Source organism: Papaver somniferum, chromosome 4 (assembly GCF_003573695.1).
Source record: "Papaver somniferum cultivar HN1 chromosome 4, ASM357369v1, whole genome shotgun sequence".
NCBI lineage: Eukaryota > Viridiplantae > Streptophyta > Magnoliopsida > Ranunculales > Papaveraceae > Papaver > Papaver somniferum.
Window position 1 is genome coordinate 135472306 of NC_039361.1, and position 16566 is coordinate 135488871.

A 16566-nucleotide genomic window follows, 5' to 3' on the forward strand; every position below is an offset into this window, starting at 1 on the left:
GTTTTACAGTCCAGTTAGTGGTCAGGGTATTTGGTACTACGGAGAAAGACATCTTTTTCAGTTACAAGGAAGAAAGGTAAAAGCAATCAACCTGTTTCCAACTTCAATTATTTCACATGAGGATTGGATACAGTTGATAAATAATGGACAACCTTGGGAAGAAGCTGATGATTTGATCCAAGAACCAGAAAATGACTATGATTACTGCAGTTGGTTCCAAAAGGTATGCAAGCTAAATATTGTTGTTCATCCACAAAACTTAGGTAGTGTGGACTTTCCAGCAATTGGCAATTTGCCACTTACAGATCTTCCATCCCAACCCCCACCACGGACGGGCGAACCATGTACGTAACCTAGCACTCAAATGGGGTCACATATACCTCCATTATCTTGGGAAGTCCAGACTTTATCACCGACTGGAGATGTTATTAAAATTCCACTTACTAGTGAAGGTATGCAGCAGAGCTATCCATACGATGTTGTGGATGCAACAAAAGAAGAGTATCAGACCGGGTTGAACAAATATGCACATTTTACCTATCAATTCAACAATTTTCACTTGAGTCAAATGCAGGATTTGAGGGATGAATTGAGTTATGAATTGCCTGAGACTCCAAATGGAAGTCGTGCAAGTGAAAGTCGTGTAAGTGGAAGTCGTAGAGGTTGTAGAAGTCGTCATGACACTCCGATGGAAGATACTATGGTGGAAGAGACTCAGATATCACCAACAACAACAAACTTGGAGACGGATTTCCAGTCTCCTCTTGGTTTCATTCCTCAAGGTCTTGTACTTACTCCTGGTGGTGCACACGTCAATTTGGATGCATTTAATAAATCCGTGATTTATACCCCCAACAAGTTCAGTATTTCACCGTTTTCAAGCACCTGCAATGGCTCTGGTGCCATTTCAAGGTTATGACTCACCTGATGCTACTCAACCACCATCTCATAGTCCAAATGATGAGTTTTCACAAGATCCAACAGGCTTATGGGATTATGTATTTGGTGGTAATCGTTAGTTTGGTGGTAATCGTTAGTTTGAGAGTTTTTCTTAGTTGTTTTTGTTAGTTGTTATTTCGTGGTTTGCTTAAATCGTTAATGTAATTGCACTTTTGTTTGATAAATAATAATCTTCATTTAAAGTTTTCTATACAAGTTATAATTAAGAACTTAGGATTGATAAGCTTGATTAAATTGGGGAAACACTTTTAAGATTTCATAACAACTTGCATATCGGAACTTCTCTCCGTTGTCATGCAGCCACTTTGCACGACATCTTTGATCAATTTCTACCAGGGTTTCACCACTTCTCATGTTTCGAGCCTCTTCCCTTATCATACCAATATACTTGTTAATATTCTCGGAAATTATGGAGAACCGAGCACCCAACCCCAACGAATTCCGATTGCAGAGGTTCGTTGTTCCTTCTTCAAATTTCATTAAAACGCGTTCCCAAAACGGAATTAGCCGTAATGCGCCATCAACGATTGGATGATTAGTGTAGAAAACATAATTCATGCAGATGCATTCATCTTCGAACGTGCTAAAATTGAGTTGTTGTGCAACTCTCCAACTATTTGCTCTTCTTAATTCATTTTTCACACTAGCTCGAAGTGCAACTCTTTGATTTTCGGCCGCATGTTCCTCTTCTATGAACTGAGCCATAGACATGTCTTGAGCCATTGTAAAAACTAAGAAAATAAGAAGAAGGTGTGAGTTAAAATGGTAGAGGAATATGGTATTTATAGGGGGGGGGGGGGAAATTATGGCCGTTGGATCAGATTATACTCAGCGGTGCAAACTAAACCGGTCGGTCTTATAAAACCTGGTAGCGGTGCAGTAAACACCTAACGGTGTAAACTTGACCGAGCGGTCGAGTGGAAACTTGACCTGGCCTGGCTAAGTGGCAAATTCTTAGCCAGACCAGTTTGCCCCCTCCATAGTGGGTGCTTAAATGGCAAACTCTTTGATTTGCCACACCCATAGGAAGGGGCCTGAGAGCCGCTAGCGGTGTAGTAAACACCTAACGGACGAGACTCGACCGCCCGGTAAAAATTTGCCCCGGCCTGGCTAAGTCAAGTTTACCAGTTAGCCAGGCCGGTCTGCCAATTTGCCAGTTTGCCAGTTCCATAATGGGTGAAATTGCAAACTTTTTGCTTTGCCGTACCCACAGGAACTGGCCTAAGTGGCCTGCCCAAATTTTTAATTTGGAATCCCACGAGAAGTTAAGAACTGCCCTTACTGACTAACTAATCCCGTTTCCCCTTTTATTCATTACTGTCCAGTGTCTTTCTACAGTTTTCTCTTCCTGAGGCAACACCGCGAAGCAGGAACTATAGGGGTAACTCTCTCTCTCGTTTGCTCTTCATCTTCGTTGTTTAGGGTTTTTTCTTCAACTCCATTTGTCTCCATCGAATTTGTTTCTAGGATCGCACTTTTTCTAAATAAAATTCTAGGGTTTAGTTGATATTTTAAAGCTAGGGGTTATGTTTATAAATGGGTTTAGAGTAAGATTTCGATTGGATTGGGATTTTTCATTTGAGATTTGACAGTTAGATTTTAAAGAATCACATTCTGATTTTAGTTCAATGGTCAGGATGTAGGTTTATGGTTATATTCTTTATGAAACCGGTTCGATTCGTTCTTCACTGGCATTCGCAGTATATACATAGTTGGACTAGAATTGTACTCGTAATAATAGTATCTGAGTTGTTAAATGTGTAATGTGTGTGTAGTGATTGTCTATGACGAGATATCTTTTAGGGGGAAGGTTACAGTGCGGAATAAGCTAAAATTTCAAGAACTAATGTTTATGTTGAGGTTTAACGGTTAGGGTTTGTAGAATTACATACCTGAAATATGAAGAACTAGTGTTTCTTAGGTCAATGTTCATGGTAGGTCATGATTTGTTTTTCTCGGGCATTTTCATGTCAGGATAGACTTGGTTGGATTTGAATCACACTCTAATGGAATCAAGTTGATATATGTATCTGTAGTAATTGATGGCTAAACTGCATATTTCAAGTAACTGTGAAGAATCTAGATTATATTACATTTCGAGAAAATATAATGAACTTGTTGCCTAGATTATATTACATTTCTGTGAGTGAATCCAATATTTAACTTTCTTTACTTTCTATATGTAGGATTGGCTGTTTCTTGTATCAAAGTTAGAGAGTAAAAATGGTGAATGAAGGAGATATTTTAATGCTCGAAGCTCCTCCTGGTGCCTATCCAACGTGGTCGAGCAGTCAGGAAATCATTGATGCACTACCTTATATCGACGATGATTATGGTGACCCAAATGTGAAAACAGTTGTTGACAAATTAGTTGAAGAAGAGATGCGGAGAAGTACTAAGAAACCTGCTGATTACCTCAAAGATCTGCCTCCGGCACCGAAGTGCAATTTTGAGGTAGTAGTCTTTGCTTTAAAATTGGAAATACATTCTTCTCCTTGTTGTGTTGTTGAAGAGTCGAGTCACTTTTATTCAAATGGTTGTAGTTCCTGGAATCTCAGGACTATTAAGGATGCAAAAAGCATTAAGAATGCTGTACCATTTCTTTTCTTGCTCGTGAGGTTTTAGTTACACACATGAATGTTGTGTTCAAACTCTGACTAACTTTTTAACCCACTTGTCAGAATCATCCTATGCTTGCCCGAGAATATGAGCGTGTTAGAGCTGGCAAGCCTCCTGTAACCCTGGACATGTCCCGGTATGGATTAGAACCACCACCTGTGAATAAACGAAATGATACTAATGCATGGACACAACACCTTGAAAATGCTCAAAGCTCCCTACAACATCAAATATTAAGGTAAATGCTTCCGTTGTTAAATAGTGACAAAATTTACAGGATGGTGCAACTATTGTTTGTTCCTCAACTATTGCTATGTCTGGAAATCCTTTATATGGGTATCTTAGCTGTTTGCTGTATCTTGCAGGCTAGAAAATTTGGATTTGATGTCAAAACATGGTGGTGATGTTTGGAAGCATCACAACCAAGGCCTGGAGTCATTCTTGTCTAGGTTTATTCTTGAATATCCCTTATTTTATTTATTTATTTATTTATTTATTATTGAATGATCTTTTGGAAATCATCATATTTCATCTCAAAACCAGGAATACTTTTTAACCAAATGACACCTCTTGGAATACTTGAAAGAACATTGTTTCCTGTACTAGTTCCCTATTATGTGAGGGTTGTTCCTTATGGTCTTCAACCTGATTTTCTTCTGCAGGATGCAATCAATGGCTCAGGGATATAATGAGAAGATCGAAAGCGTGAATCGGGAGAGGAAATATCATCAGGTTAGTTTGGCAAACTTAAAACCAATTTCCCACGAATCATAAATATGTTGTTCAGCAAAAGAGGTTGTAAAATCGGATAAAGATGTATGCCAGTTTTCTTGATGGTTGCAGCAAAACACTGCAGTTGAGCTGAATGCATTATCTATGCAATGGAGGGAGCTCTGTGAGAAGAATATACAAATTCAAGCTGCATGTGCTGGTATTGAGAATCATATCGAACAACTTAAGGGTGAAGCTGCAGAGAAGTTAGTATTCCTTCCTTTGCATTTTATATTTTTAAGCTACTTTATTGACCTTGTTGTGATTGTATGTCGAAAGTCTACTTTAGCAGTGATTATTTATTAACCTTTGATTAGTCACTCCAAAGTAGATCCGCCTCTAATGAATAAGAAAAATGCTATGTTAACATAAGATTTTGCTATGTCAAACTTGTATTACCACCATCGACGATGAGTTGTATAGATTTGGGTGTCCTTAATGAATGCAAAATACATTTATTTAGTTACTCCAGTGGTGGTTGTCTAAAGTAATCTTGTTTTCCATTTCGATGCTTATGTATCCAGAGGCTGGAAAGTGGACATGGATGCAGAGAATAGCTCATTGCAGTGAGGTCGTCGAGGTATGAGTTTCTAGGGAGTTGATGATTTGCCAGTAATTGCAGTGCTTTACATTCATGTCAAGCTTTTTGTATCCAAGATATGTATATGATTTGGCAGACCTTGAAAGAGTGCCATATCTCTTTTCTTGACAACTGTAACTAATCAAGACTATGTTAGTTTTACTTGTTTTGATCATTTTGAGTGAGAATTCAGCACTGACAAATCCAATTATTGGTGAACTATTTCCAATGCCTCAAATGAGAACACTTCTGACATGTATGTGATGAATGTAAGAATTATGGTATAAAGAATCTTGTAGAAGGAAAAGTTAGTTTCACTTCCGTGATTATCATTTTTTCATGCTCCATGTTGTTTTCTTAACATTTCTTGTAGCTGTTGATCCAATCAGATAGGAATTTATCCAAATCTGCTTTGGTGAACCTCAAAAGAAAGCCATTTTTGTCTGACAAATGTAAGCAAGGGAGACCATCCATTATTGTTACATGGTTTTGACCATTTTGGCTTGTGAGTTTTTGTACTGAGAAATGCAACTGTTGGACTAGTTTTGGTGATGAATGGAACATTTATCTAGCAGGGAAAATCTTGTAGAAGCAAAAATCTTTCGTTCTTTGTGGGCATATTAATTTCTTTGATAATCACCAATTCATCCCCATCGGTGTTTTCATAATTTTCCACAACAGATCAAATTAGATTTTGAATATATCCAGTCTTACAGTATTTTTCTATCTTGGTAAGGTTTTCTTTTCTCTTGTGGTGAAGAACTGATCCAATTAGACACCATCTAGATTCTCGTCTGTCATAAAACTACAAAATCTCCTTGTCATCTTTGTTTTTTATTGAACCGACCATTAAATGCCGGAGTACTTCTAAGCATGGCATTGGCATTAGATAGAGTCACGAGCCTAGTTAGTAAGTTCGCGAATGATTCGCGAATCATTCGCGAATTTTTCCGTATCACGAATTTTATCGTTTTATTCGCGTACGTTTGCAACTCCGAACCCAAAACGCGTATTATGTGGCATTTCCGGATTATTCGCGAATCATTCACGAACTTTACGTATCCCGAATAATACGTCCGCTTAATTCGTCAGAAATTCTTTAGCTTTTATGTTTTCAAAGGCCCTATTTTTTGGGCTTTACAGCCTCCCAAGCATACACGACCCAATATTAGATGTTGTTGTAATTTTTATGAAACAAAAATGACAGAAGAGATTTGAAGGTGAAGGTGAGAGAGATCTAAACCACTATACCACGTCCTCTTTGATGACTAATGTTGTATATATTATTAATATCATCATATTAAGTTTATTTTTTCTTTAAATAACTCACATGTATGCATAAAAATTAGTCTACGACCTTATAAATACTAATTATTTATTATATATAGATACCGAATTTTCAGATCCGAACTCACACTTATAAATCGAATTATACACGTACGTATGCCGTTCCGAATTACTGACGAATCACGTTCCGTTGACCGAATTTTGGACCGCATTTGGGTTTTACAAAATCGTATAATACTCGTACGTTTGCAGTTCCGTACGTTTGCCGAATCCCGAATTGCTAACTAGGGTCACGAGATAAGAGACTCCGGAAAATGATTGGAGCTGAGAGAGTGTACTGCCCATATGATTTCGATATGACCCATCTAATAAGTTGGCTTCATTTTCATATCGCCAAACCCAAGGCTGTTAATAGGGGTACAAATTGTTTGGGGTGTACTAATCCCGTAGTATATAATACACTATGTATTTTGTCCTTTATGTATATTGGTACACCCCAGATAATTTGGCACCCCCTATTAACAATCCTGGCCAAAACCTTGGGTATTATATAGCAATCCTGGCCAAAACCTTGGGTATTATACAAGAGCAAAGCAACAAAGAAAAACTTATCCCCATTATGAATATACTAGGGCTGTCAATGGGTACCCATTACCCGGAACCGGAGCCGGTATATTTGGGTCCGGTTCCGGGTCCTAAAGTTGGACCCATTAACTACTTAGGACCCGGCGGGTAATTACCCGATTGGACCCGAATTTAAACGGGTCCAAACGGGTAATACCCGTTGGGTACCCGCGGGTATCGTGTACCCGTTTATTCATTCTTTTATTCATGTTTTTAGCAAAATTACAAGTATTTTTGCTAGTTTTAGCTTTGATATTTTACTCATTTAATTTTTTTCTCTTACATTTAACCTTTATTTAGTACATTAATAAGAAATAATAATAAATTTTTATAAAAATTACTTAAATCCAAGCCAAAAAGAGAAATATATTAAGTTTTTGAGGTTTTTTAAATAGTTTTATTAAGACCCAATGGGTACCCGGAACCGACGGGTACCCGGGTATTTAAACGGGTCCGGTTCTGGGTCCACAAGTTTAGGAACCGGACCCGGAACCGTTAGGAACCGGACCCGACCATTATAAATAGGGTCCGGGTCTAGTGATACCCGGAAGGACCCGGACCCGTTGACACCCCTAGAATATACCATTGAGAGGATCTCAGCCTCTCATTTGAAGTGTTTGGGTAGGGTTACGAATACAATTACTATAGTTTGACAGACAACCAAATGATGCGCATTGTGCAAGTAGAGCAACATTTTTGTACTAGTATGGATAAATATATCAATATCCACAAGGACCATAACCTCTCAAGAGTCTCAACCACTTCACACACTCCTGTCTGATAGCAACCCCATATCTGCTCTGTTGTTTCAAAACTTCACCAAATCTCTTCTTATATACCCTCAAAATCCCAACAACAAACACCTAAGATTACTATACTTGAACCTTCAAAAAAGAAAAAAAATGTTGTTGTGATTCAAAATGACATATCATTATCAAAAATGTGAAATCTTTGATTTTTAGTAGAGAACTATGATAAGAATGAGGAATTGAGAGAAATGAATAAAGTAGATCATAATAATTGGTATTATTATTAGTGACACCCCAATATGAAAAACTAAGCATTCTTTCAATTCTCATTACTTTTTATGGGATTGTCCGAGGAAACACCATCATAACAAGACTGCATCTTTCCCTCAAATATGCAGTCAGCCATGCATCAAATACGCTAAATTTCCTCCCACACCATTCAAACTTTTCTTGGTATCCCCTTTTTAAGTAAATTTTGATTTTGATTGCAACCCCAGAACAAAAAATTTCCCCAGGGTACAAAAATCAAAACGAGGTCACCACGACTAGAGCTAAGACCCAATGGCCTTGTTGTAATTCTTGCTCAAACAGTAGGGTGTGTGAGTAATCAATCATACTCTAGACAAGAAGATAAGCATGAATTCATAAACCTAATCCATTCATGAAAATTTCTAAAGAAAGATTCTTCCAAAGAGGAAAACTCATATAATAGCAAAAGCATCAAAACATTTATTATATACATTAAAAATGAAAATTTAAATAAAAAAGGAGGTTTGTTATAAAGCTCACTAATTGAAGTCAACAGTGATGATGTTACATAACACAACACACCTTTTCAATTTTTCATACCGTCTCTTAAACCCTAATTTTTTTTCTTTTATAAACTTGTTTCCGGTGAACCAAAAATGACACACCACCGGAAAATGTTGGTATCCATTAAGAAAATTTACTTAGAAAACAAGAAAGGATATTAGAAATTTTAAATATATTTTTGAGTGGATGGAGAATAATAGAAGAATTCACCACAAACCACTAAAATTATTAAACATTCGGACTCCAAAGACTCCATAAACGAGAATTTAATATCCCTAATACATCCGGTAAAACCTTCCTTGCCAAACCCTTGTGACCACCATTATTCAACACCTGAACTTGTTCTTCAGCTTCCTCCACCACCACCGCCGTTTCTTGTTCTTCCTTTACTTCTTCTTTCGCTTTCCTTTCTTCAAACGCTTGTTTTATCTTCTTCTCTTCATCTTCGTTCACACATTCAGGTAAAACAACAATGTCTTCTGTTATGGTCACCAAAGGCTTCTTCTCCGGTTCAAATTCCGGCAACGCGGGTATCATTACATCTGCTTTCTTCTTCTGATGTTTATCGACTGATTTATCAGAATTTCTTCGACCCATTTTGTCTTTCTTCTTACCTCTATGTTTAGATGAAGGTGAAGACGAAGCAGAGAGTAGCAGTTCATCATCGCGTTTAGATAAATGTTCTTCAAAAGCTTCAATAGCTTGATGGATAAGTTCTCTATTAGGTGAAGAATCCCATCTAAACCAAAAACTAGTATAACAATCAAAACAACCACAATCAAATAATGGTTTATGACTTGTTTTCTTGAATTTCTGTACAAGGATCTTTGATGATGATGAAGATGGGTTTGTTGATTTCAGTGACATGGTTATTAAGTAACTTAATACTTCACGATCTTCTAATGAAAGTACTGAAACAAGTACTAGAATAGCAGCTGGTAGTAGATTCAAAACATCTTTGTTGTTGTTGTTGTTGCTTGGTGATGAAGATGAAGATGAAGAAAGAGATGGAGATGGGTATACTTTACCTTTGTCTTTGTTTTTATGGTACAGATTCTTCATTTTTTTTCTTTTTCTTGAGTGTTTGATTGAATGAATTCTTTTCTGGGTATAGGAAAAAAAAAAGTTGCAGAGATTGAAAGAGAGGAGTTGAGAGAGAAGAAGGGGTCATTCACTCCTTTTAGGTCTTAAATTTGCTTTTATTTATTTTGTATTTTTAATTTACAGGTGCACCGTCCCCACATCACAAGGTGAGGTCCACATCGAACATTGCCATTTTCTACTACTCCAGTACTAGTGTATAGTCCATTTTTACTTTTTGTCTTGAACGTGTAGTATTTATCTTTTAGTCCTCTTGGTAGTAACAAATTTGAAGTCGAGTCCTTACACTGTCCAGTTCTTGACCCACCCTTTTTAGTGTCAATTCGGGCCGGAGCAAGGACTCGACGTTGGATACTACTTGGCTACTGTTACAACTATTTGGGTCACTGCTACCCTGATTACTCTAAGTAATCTAAACTTAAAAAGCTCTGTTTCACGTTGTTTTACATGTTTTGATGAATATTGGGTCGGATTCTATCAGTCACTGCCTTGTGTTTTGATACACATTGGTTTTGTCTCCAAAATCAATTTGGCCGGACATGTTTGACCCTCTCCTTTGCGAGAGAGAGAGAGAAAAAGGTACTTTGAAACTGTTGTTAGTTATGAAGGGATGAATTTGATATGCAAGAATTGGTGGAGCTATTACAATTTGTATAAATTCTTTATGATCTTGAAAAATCTCTGTAAGGTTTCCGATTTTCTTAATCGGCTGTATCAATGTATCTTTTGAGGTTAGCCTCTTTTATGAAAAGAAAAAAGAAAAGACTCATATGGTGTGGGGTCAAAATAAATAAAATCGGAATACATATTGCATCCTGGGATTTTGAACGGAGATTTCTACAGAGGTTTGATCGTGTGGAAGTCATTTAATGACTCTAATATTAGGATTGGGAATCTGGGATGATAAGAATGGAAAGTGGGTACCTTCTTTTATCTCTACCGATGTAATTTTCGGAATTTCGTCCACGGTGGATAAATCATTTTCTTATTTTTTATCCATATTGGAGCTTCGAGTGATATGTGGTCATCGTCCTACACAGATCGTCTAATGCATAACACGTATTTACACCGACAATGATATTTTTATTCACATGGACAACGTCTTTTTTCTTATCCAGTTTTAGCCTCTAGAGGGATATTATCGGGTAACTGATAAAGAAAACTAAGGTGACTAAGTAGGTGTAAGTTTAGTAATTTACCCTTTAACACCATTCATGATATGAATTTCAAGTTTTTCGTAGAAACTTGCACCCATTAGACGTTATAACTTGAACAAATTTAAACTTTATTATCATTGAACTTCATTTTAAGACTTGCCGGAGTACGGTATACTTAGACTAACTGGGGTAATAAAAATATAAGTGGACTTAGAAGAAAAGCTAAGGGGAGGTAAAATGGGTAAAGTTACCTTAGTGCTCTTGACCTAATTGGACATAAAACTAGACTTCATTTTCTTATCATTTTGACCTAAAACTAAAAATCTATTTTGTATTCTCCACTCCTTCATCTTCCATCATTCCTCTCAAAATTGTCATATTTTAATCTCCTTACTAGTGGGTGATCGGAAAAAATCAAGTAACAATCTAGAAGAAATTATTGATCCCGAAATCTCCAAATTAACAGAAAAAGGTAAGAGAAAAGTTGAAATCAGTGAATGCAAGCTTTAAATCCCTAAAACTGTTGGGAAAAAAAACAGCGAAAAGAAGATTGTAACTGACGATCGAAACTCAATCTCGTTACTCTTTTATATACTATGATTGTTATGTTAGGTTAGATTATTGAAAATGGTGATTTTCAAGGTGTAGATCATCATGATATACAAATTATAAACATGACAACTTTTGATATTTATTAGAGGTCGTCTTGATCGTATGATGAAGAATATGATGACTTTTGATGGGGTTAATGGTGACTGATAGACCAATGCCCAGGGTTGCCCTGGTAGTAATCCCTTAAACATGACGACTTTTGATAGTTGTTTTGGTTGTCATATCTGAATTACCTAGAAGATAATGACTTAACGTCAAAGAAACAATAATGTTTCTGTGTAAATTTTAGTCAAAGTCAACGTAATTTAAAAAATTAAACATGCCGAATTTGTAGTCAGCATTATCAATTCAACTACACCATAATGATGAAGATATCTCTAACTCTAACTTATGTGTTTATAACTTGTACTTTTGTATTGCTTTATTATTTAGGTTCTAACAAAATAACAAAGGAAAAGAAAAGTCCAATCCTTCCTCAAAAGCTCCTTGAACTGGAGATGTAATTGTTGATGAAATTCTAGTTAGGATGGAGAATAATTTGGAGTTCGTATGTTGGTTGAACAGTGATGACAATCCTTTGAACAGTGATCAGAAACCCATCAACTATATTGAATTATATGAAGAAGAGGAAGACTATGATCCAGGACTTGTTTTCAGAGATCAGACGTTAGTGGAGTAAACCCCCACTACAATTAATAAAAACGATGACTGCATAGGTCCACCTGAGGAGTTAGAAGAACAAGTTGCTGAGGAAAATTTAAAAGAAGTTCGTGACAAGAAAGTGGGTGCTGACAAGAAGGTGGGAGGAGTTGATGATGCTAAAAAACCCTAGAAGAAAGAAGAAGAATATGGCATTAATATCTATCCATTTTAATATCTTGGATATGGTTGCTTGACTAGTTTGTTCCACTGAGTGATTTTAAGTTGATATTTGAGATTTTAGCTTATGTTAATTAATTGCAGTTTCAGTTATATATTGAACTTTAGTCTTCAGTGTAGACATTAATTGCAGTTTGAGATAATGTTAGACTAATAATCCGTCGTCATTGTACCTAAGTAAATACTATGATGATTGTTTATTAGTCGTCATCGAAAATGAGAGGATACCAAGTAGACCGCCAACTTTTTCGTTTGGCAACTGTATGGAAAAAAGTCAATACAATTGTAAGTAGATCTAAGTCAAAGACCCTTGGACAACATGTATGAAGAGTTTTCTCATCCTCTTCCACAATCAATATATCTAGACTTAAAATTCTGTGAACCTGATTGTGTTGAAGAGTTCTTGGACGATCTCACAGATTAATATCCAACATCAATCTAGTCGTATCCAAATCAGAGGATATGAATTCTAACAAGTATGAAAATTGCGATCTATCTTTCAAGATACGAATTTAACAAGAGCGAGTCTTGTTTTTTATCTCAATTAATAAGGATTTAAACTATTTAGGTTCATTACGTACTACTTGTGTTATTTATATTATAAAGATAAAACAACATAATGTGAAAAAGGAAAAACATAAGGCACCAGAAATTTTGTTAATGAGCGAAACTGCACCCGAAAAATAACCACGGGACCCCGTCCATATTTGAACACCAAACTGTATTAATCCTCTACGCACACTATCCTACTCTCAAATTCCAGACTGGAATGCAGTTGAGACCGAATTAACCCTCCAAACAATTCAGCTGCAGTCGTGCTCCTTATGTCTCTTGAACCTCGCAAGATTCTAAGCAATTGATTCCCTTAGATAAGGTCCTTTACAGCCTAAAAGTTGTTTCAATCTAAGTAAAGAATTTCGATACCAATCTGCCTCTAACAAATAATCCTATTTAATTTCCATTTTTATTTTTCAATCTAGGTTTGGAAATCTGTTTGCAGTAGATAAAGTCCAGCAAACCTCACAAATCCGGTAACTTACACTCAGTTAGCTGAGAAACCTGGATTATTAGCCACCTCTCAAGAACAATTCAAGCAAATCAAAGAAGAGCTTAAATATCTATCTTGAGGAATCACAAAGTCTGAAACGAAGAGAAATTTCTGATTTCTATCTATGTCGTTCCTGATATGAGATTATGAAACCTCAAAGATCAATAAGAATAATATACGGATATAAAAACTATCAGGTAAAAGGATAGTCTGACCGGGCTTCACGAATCCCTAAGTAAAGTCTTCAAGTCATAACCTAGAATACAGTTCACAAAGAACCTAGGTTATAGAGGAAGACTTTTTCTTAGCAACTATGATACAAAAATACTAGGAATTAAGAAATCATGTTGCGAGGGTCTCTCTATTTATAGATTTTCAAAGCTTTAGGTAGCTTTGAATTCAAGCTAAGATAACTTGAGATCCAAGCAAACACTTTATCAGTTTAAAAGAAATTATTATTATGAATTCATGTAAGCATGTGAGAAGCCTTCCAGGGAATCACACAAAATAATATACACAATGGTCCTGGGTTGCAGAACCGTTTTTCTATTGTTTTTAGTTGTAACAATGAGGCTGCAACACTTATATCCGTTGCAAACTCTATATTTAGAATTTTTACTTCTTTTTAAATACGTTTGAGCTATGAACCGTTATTTTGAGCAACTGATTAATATGAGGAACTAAACCGCTTTGCGGAGGCGACGGAGGAAGCCATTGTTCCAAGAAAAGTGGTATATTTCTATTTTAATTAAATTTTGCAATTTATTTTATGATTATTTGCTTTGATTAAAAATTGATTTAAGAATTTTTATAAAAAACATTATGAGTTCTTTTGATAAAGCATGCTTAGCCTAGGGTTGTTGATGTTTTATGCTTTCGATTTAATTGTTATTTTGAAAATTTACTTTTGCAACATATTAGAATTAAAGATTGCATGAATATTGATTAGATTGAATCACTCAATTGGTTAATGATGGAATCCTGAGTCTCAATGCATATAATCCTTTAGGGGCGGAGTAAAGCTTATTTACCACTTTCAAAATAATCTACTTTTTCAGTTTATTGTTCGGATTTGAGTCTAAAAATAATCCTTCATAAGTCTGAGAAAGATTCACTTATTTACCACTTTCAAAACTACATCAATAGGCCGACCGACCTATGTTGATGATTGGTTCAACATGCGACGAGATGGACAAACTATTTTGTCTGAGGGTTTCTCCATCCATTTTGAGTGTTTGTCAATCCCACTGTAGGTGTAAAATGAGCAAATTTGCTAGTTTAGCAGTCTCATTGGAGTTGCTATAACTACTTAATTAACATTATATACTTCTTTTATCCCAATTTAGTTGAGTATTTTGGTTCCACACATATTAAAAAACAAAGAGAGATTCAAATATTATTGTATTCCCAAATTATTAGTGGAGAATGTATATAATTGTTAAATCGGTTAATAGTAATAAAAAAGTCTTTGATTTGCTAAGCAGTAATAATAAATTCATTTCAGAATAAAACTAAAAATGGTTCAAAAAAAGTTAAGAGAATTGAATAAATGTGAATTCTAAGTTATTTTGTATAATTTTGATGTGAGGCTAAAGCTAAATGTCTGAGTCAAAATAACTGATGTAATTTTGAAAGTGGTAAATAAGTGATTCGATTCTCATACTTGTGAAGGTTGATTTTTAGACTCAAACTCTAATAATAAAACTAGAAAACTCAAAACATAGTTGATACCAAGATTATAAAAAGCACTGAGACTCAGGATTCCACCATTATCCAGCCAATTAAGTGATTCAATCTAATCAATATTCATGCAATTCTTTACGTTCAAAGTGATTCTAGTATATTACTTGTAGAAGATTTTTGAAGTAACAATTGTAAGTCTCAAGTATGGAACATCAAAATTCTTAACTTAAGCATGATCCATCAAAACAAATCACAATCAATCAATTATTCAATATTACTTTAATGCAAACAATCATAAAAGAAATTGCAAAAATTAATTCGAATAAAAATATACCATTTTACTTGAAACATGGATCCCTACGTCGCCTTATCAAAAGGGTTTAGCTCCTCGTATTAATAACACGCTCAAAATAATGGTTGAAAGCTCAAAATTGTTTAAACAGAGGAAAAAGTATAAAGCAGAGAATTTACAACGTTGTAATAGCGTAGAAAACTCACTGTTACAAAGGGTATGGTGCAAACCCGAAGATAAACGTTGCAAAAACTGTTACAATGTTGTTGAATATGAAAGAAAATACCACGAAAATAACGACAGTCCTGAGAAGCTTATGTTCTTTATATTCTTCAGGAGCAGCAGCAGCAGAAAGAGTTTCCTGCAAGTTGTGATTTCTCTATGTTCTTGCCTCTAAACTACCCCAAACTTTTTCTAAAACTTGTGCAGCTTTCTCTGGAACTCGAACAACTCTTTTACACACCGCAACAACCCTAGAAAAACTGATTTAATCTCTGTTTTTCTTTCCATGCAAGTCACGGAAAAAATCTTTCTCCAATCTGATATACGCGTTTTTGAGCTATCCAAATCCTTCCAAACTATCTATTAGATAGGTATGCATCTTGGAAAAGCTTATCTACCCTTCAGTATTATTGAATTTCCAAAAATCAATCCACAGAAACCCGATATCTTCAAGATCTTATTTTATTTAAAATCTGATTATCCAGTTGTTTGAGGGTGAAAACGATTTCTGCTGATTTTGGTAATTTCGGGTATGTGGGTGAGAAACGAGTTTAAACCCTAAACAATGTACTGCAAGGGAATACTTTAGATTCGAGAGATCAATCTGTACAAATCCGGCGTAAACCAAGAAATGGCCATTCCAGACTTGCTTCGGTCACAAAGTGAAGGAGAAGGGTTGGTTTTGGGGAGGGAAGCGAAGAGAGTGTTGAGACCAGAATAGTTGATTCTGGAAGAGTAGTTGTTTCACGACTTGTATCAGAAAATGGGAAGCTAACAGATGGAAATCTAGCAAATATTTTCTGAATTTTGTATCCTTCTGAACTTGTTGTTCGGTGGAAATAGGTAATGCCTATTTATACCATTCGAAGTGAAACGTACTCTGGTCTCATTAAGAAATGGGAAACGGGTGAGTAAATGGGAGGAGGTGGTAACCGGTAACGCCTGGAATTTATGTTCCATAAAAGAAAGCGTTTCACTATTACTCCCTGTATTTACTAACCGCCTCATCCTTATGACACTATCTTATAACGGGCGTAGTGTACGTCGCACGCTGTAAACCGCCAAACCAATACCCAATGAGCCCCAGTTTGTGACATGTGTTGATGTCTCGAGCGCTTTCGTGGAAAACATGTAGCATGTTGTCGTTGTCTGGAAAGTGGATCTTGGGA

The 16566-nt window shown here is 35.9% G+C and overlaps 2 protein-coding genes across 2 annotated transcripts; one reads left to right on the forward strand and one right to left on the reverse strand.

The window, feature by feature from the left end:
* Positions 1-2229: 2229 nt before the first annotated feature.
* LOC113362742 (pre-mRNA-splicing factor SPF27 homolog) lies at positions 2230-5251 on the forward strand. Its single transcript, XM_026605230.1, has 7 exons — positions 2230-2341; positions 3147-3414; positions 3642-3817; positions 3945-4028; positions 4242-4311; positions 4423-4556; positions 4875-5251. The coding sequence occupies exons 2-7, from the start codon at positions 3184-3186 to the stop codon at positions 4918-4920; spliced, it is 741 nt and encodes a 246-aa protein (XP_026461015.1). The 5' UTR covers positions 2230-2341; positions 3147-3183; the 3' UTR covers positions 4921-5251.
* A 3100-nt stretch (positions 5252-8351) lies between these two features.
* LOC113362743 lies at positions 8352-9720 on the reverse strand. Its single transcript, XM_026605231.1, has one exon. It carries the CDS (start codon positions 9463-9465, stop codon positions 8632-8634), a length of 834 nt encoding a protein of 277 aa, XP_026461016.1. The 5' UTR covers positions 9466-9720; the 3' UTR covers positions 8352-8631.
* Positions 9721-16566: the final 6846 nt, after the last annotated feature.